The following is a 4455-nucleotide window of genomic DNA, read 5'->3' as shown; positions in this document are numbered from 1 at the left end:
AACCCAAAGTCAGTATATATATACTTTCTCCTTCTCGTCTTATTCTTTCTTCTCAAACTTCCCCATTGCGAATAGATTCAACAATGACCTCTATCACTCTTTCCCCCTTTCCGTGCATTTGCGACAACTTGGTTTGCTGCCACTCATATACTCGTCTTCTCCAATACAAATGTAGATTCGATTATTATCGAATGAATGAAAGGCTTATATCTAGACTTCACAGAGTAAAGATAAATCAAAGAAGAAACCGTCCCTCACTCCCAACCAACCCAACAACCCCGTGTCCTCCCATGCCGAGCCTTCAACAACCACCAACCCCAGCTCATCTCAAAGACAAAGAGATGATACTGCAGCTATGGAAGCCATGATGAGTATGGACGTGGATATGAACTCTGATTCAGATCAAGAAGCCGAGTTCGATTCAGGTGAAAAAGCTATCAAAAACAAGTCTGAAAAACGAGATGGAGATACGATAGTGGAGGGAGGAAGAAAAAGACGGAAAGTCAAGAAGAGTAAATCGGAGATGAACGAAAAGGGATATATGGGTGAGTTTTCTCTCTTGTCTGTCAATACTTCTCCTTCCTCACTTCTCCGGTAGTCAGCTGTTTCTTTTTTCGCTTTGCTTGACGGACTCGTGCAACCTCCAGAATTCACTGAACCCTTATCGAGTATTTTGATTCTATAGGGTCTTAGGTGGACATGGCTTCATATGAGCCGAGGAGATCGCTGATTCATCAGTGACAAAAGATTATTGGTCGGAAGAATCTATTTCTGGCGATGATGACTCGTCTCCGACTTTGAAAGAAGTGAAAGAAGAAAATAAAACGCAAGCATCAAAGATGAAGATGAAACCACCTCCCGTCGTAGCACCCAAGAGAGGGGGATCGGGACAAAGTACATTACAAGGGTTTTTCAAGAAGAAATGATAATGCATGCAAGTGTAAAATCGACTTTATCATTCTTGTTCTTGTTGAAATGATCACGTCCCTCATGCGACTATCCTCCTATCATACTTACAACTCATTTCCGCCTTGATCAATCAGCCACGGATGAGTGAGACATTGCTCGCTCCAGAGTTTCCATTGGATCTCTTGTCTGGTCACATTCGGCTCGTGTGGACGATGAGCATAAGTGAGTTAGGTCAATCCAATGTCGGTATCGAAGAACACTTGGTGAAATCTTCGTTGATCAAATCGGTGAGAGAAGTGAAGCATAAGCATAATCGATGCATCTATCTAATAAAAAAGGAAAACCAGTAAAACAAATGTCCATAACAAATATCAATAAACCAAGATTTAAATTCCTTCTAATTTCTACTTTTGTTTCAGATCATCATCACTACCGCTACATACCTACATCAATAACAAAATCATCGATGTCGAATGCTCTTCAATACAACCTTGGATTCCCAGGTATACCATTTTCAGATCCTTGTGACCATCTAACTTGATCACTCTCCGAACGTTCAGCAGTGTATGTAGGAGGTTCTACCGATTGTCGTGATAAATGAGGTGGTGGTGGATATTGTAAATGAGGTTTAAACCTTTGCTCTTCTATTCTTCTATTTCCTTCCAATCCTTCTTGTCCTTGTTCATTCCATACTGTACGTTGTTGTGGCTGTGATTGTTGACTCCATCCTTGTCCATCCCCTTGACTTTGACCTGAAATGAGTCCTTGTCCCGTCGGTCTGGCATTAGGGAAAGTAGTTGCCGAAGCAGAAACGAAAGAATCTCTACCGTCAGGTGTTTGATTAGGTGTCATATATTGCGTATTACCAGTATTTGAACTTAATCCACTGTTATAACTATTCATACGTCCGTAATCTGATGGTGGGGATAAATGAGATTGATTATTCTGGTTTTGTGGTAAAGCAAATGGATGTGGAGAAGGCATTTGAACTGGATCTTGACCATTTTGATGACTTTCTGTTTGGGTCGAAATGGGAGGATAGGTAGTAGGTTGAGGTGGATATTTAGGAAATGGGTATTGTGTTGGGTTTTGAGATTGAGAAGTATCAAACTTTTGAGAAAAATCAGGTAATGGTCGAGAATTTTGATTAGGAGATACGTTGTTATCGGCTAAACGTTGATATGAATTGGGTGATCGGAGAGGTTTAGGTGCACCGTTGATTTCACCGTTGGCTTTAGCCATTTCTATGGGTATGGTATCTGGCATGAATCTGGAGATTAGTACATCCCTTTTTTGACGATGTTTGAAGGTATGACGGCTTTTCAGACTGATTGACAAGATCAAACCAAGAAGAATCCGAAGGGCAAGAGGAGAAGGAATTTCATGCCAGTCTTCCTTCGACGTATGACGTCGAGGTGGCAGTCAGCACGTGTCTTAGGGCTCTGGCATTGAAATCGTATTTGAAGATGTGAATCAGGTATGAGGAGAACGAGAGGAACGAAAGAAATACTCACGTCTTCTGCATCATCGTAGGCGCACCATGTGTACCAGGTTTACCACGTAGATAATCGATGAAGAATTTACAAGCTCGATATAATTCCAAAGCGAAATCTGACAGATTGATCGTGTCCCATATCGCTTGAAAGTATGTAGCTACGCCAGTCTTTCGCTGATAAGGGTTCATCTTTGTACTGGTACTGTAACGTCAATACATTTCAACTTCAAGATTCATAACTCAATGAGTTTAAAACGGAAAGTGTGACTCACTAATCCGTCCACGAATAAGCCCAACCCCTGGAACTATCAGCTACTATATCAAAAATGTGTTCCAGTCAGATACGACTCACATGTAAATACTGAAGAAAACCATTTCTACAGTCGTACATAAAGCAGATAAACCGTCAGAGACATTATCGGCCGTCCAAAAGGTCGTTCCTTTGATAACGTTGTAATTCTGTAAGATAGAAAAGATGAAGCCTGATCATGAGCTTTTTCTCTCGGTTGATCCGGGACAAACTCACTTTGATAGAAGGTGAAAAAGACGATAAGCTTTCATGTCAGCGATTTCATCATAGGAAGAGGATCGATCGGCAAACCTTGATAGCTAAGAACTGATTCTGTCAGCTTCAACCAAGAGTGGACAGGATGGTAAGCTTACCTTATTCAACGGACGACGACCTTTGAGTTCGTCCTTGCACAATACGTAGAATACGATGAGACCGTAAAGGGCGAAAGAGATTGAAACGAAATCGACAGAATCGAGATAGACCTCTGCGAAATGGATGGAATATTTCTGTGGGCAAAGCTGGAAGGTTAGCGCAGATTCCTGGCATCGGTATGAATTGAATAGCTTGGATTTTTGTTCATGTGCAGCATGAGGTACTATACACTCACCACATTGTAGTATTCACAGACTATTCCAATGATGGAGATAGCGGGTCTGATGACTACGTACTGCATCACACTAAACGATAGCGTGTGCATGAAGTAGGGTTTTGAAGCTCGAAATCGGAAACAATTGAACTGATCGTTAGGTCTCTTCCTCATCTTCCTCGCACAGATGAGCAAGCTCACGGGGAACCTGTACTGTCAGCAATGACCATTACCCAAAGGGACGGGACTCACGGTAGATTACGTTTATCTTTCTCATATAAGGCGACTCGTATATCTTTCTCCGTCGTACTGAGCGATACTAATTCCATGAGGAGCATCAAGAAAGCCGAGAGGGTGATAGCTTCGTATGCCGTCTGTTCCATTAGTATTATTCCTGTTCGTAGCAAAAAGAAGAACTTACCTCGGCTAAAACGTAGTATTCGTAACTTTGATAATATCGATAAGAAAAGAATGAGACCACGGAATATCTGGCTTGTCAGCGATATAATGTCGAAATAGTTTCACCTTATAGTCTGCGGAAGATGAAGAACAGTAGAATTGCGACCAGAGGAACAGAAGGAGAAGAATTACACTCACACGCAAGGCATCAAGAGTACACGCATGACTTGCCGTTGTGCCGCCGGTTGTTGATAATGCGTTGCATGCATCGTCAGTGTGAAGAGGGTTATCACGGTTGTCTTTCTAGTCAACACAACTCTTCATGTCGGACGAATGAAGCAGACGTACCAGAGCCGCACAACCTCCTGCTACTGCCCATCCTATCCTGTGTGTATCCCAATGTATTCCATCCTACAAATCAGCTGAGCCACACCCGCACGTTCACAACAGATGTGGGATGACTTACAGCACAGAAGAAACAGTCTTCACCCTATTTGTGGAACGGTCAGAAGTAAAGGAGATATGGTACATTTGGCAAGAGTCAAAAACACATGGGATATAGACAAACATGCGATTAGCGCACTTCGACATGTAGTTGCGGAAGACGACTCACCTCGCCTGGGGCATTGATGGGTGGACAAGTTGACATGCCCTATGAATTATGTCTCTTTCTATTTTCCTACCTCCCTTCAACCACTACAATTCGAAATAAAAGGGACGAGTACGTGTGAAGCGGTTCGATAGTCTAGAAGAGGGGTGTTTGCTGCGGGTCGA

The 4455-nt window shown here is 42.5% G+C and overlaps 2 protein-coding genes across 2 annotated transcripts; one reads left to right on the top strand and one right to left on the bottom strand.

Annotated features, from left to right (window-relative positions):
- Positions 1–355: 355 nt before the first annotated feature.
- Positions 356–926, top strand: TREMEDRAFT_66611 (uncharacterized protein; the record flags this gene model as incomplete). The annotated part of the gene is made up of 2 exons (XM_007008635.1): positions 356–545; positions 739–926. The coding sequence occupies 2 exons, from the start codon at positions 356–358 to the stop codon at positions 924–926; spliced, it is 378 nt and encodes a 125-aa protein (XP_007008697.1).
- Positions 927–2419: 1493 nt separating this feature from the next.
- Positions 2420–4092, bottom strand: TREMEDRAFT_36313 (uncharacterized protein; the record flags this gene model as incomplete). The annotated part of the gene is made up of 11 exons (XM_007008634.1): positions 2420–2606; positions 2677–2703; positions 2757–2886; positions 2931–2958; positions 3006–3020; positions 3068–3214; positions 3304–3445; positions 3535–3656; positions 3704–3770; positions 3880–3980; positions 4030–4092. Coding segments are annotated over 11 exons (1029 nt in total), but the record flags the coding sequence as incomplete, so codon positions are not given.
- Between the last annotated feature and the right edge of the window lie 363 nt (positions 4093–4455).

This window comes from Tremella mesenterica (genome assembly GCF_000271645.1).
Source record: "Tremella mesenterica DSM 1558 unplaced genomic scaffold TREMEscaffold_50, whole genome shotgun sequence".
Classification (NCBI taxonomy): Eukaryota; Fungi; Basidiomycota; class Tremellomycetes; order Tremellales; family Tremellaceae; genus Tremella; species Tremella mesenterica.
Note: the sequence above shows the minus strand (reverse complement) of the source record. Positions and strands in the feature narration are given on the sequence as shown.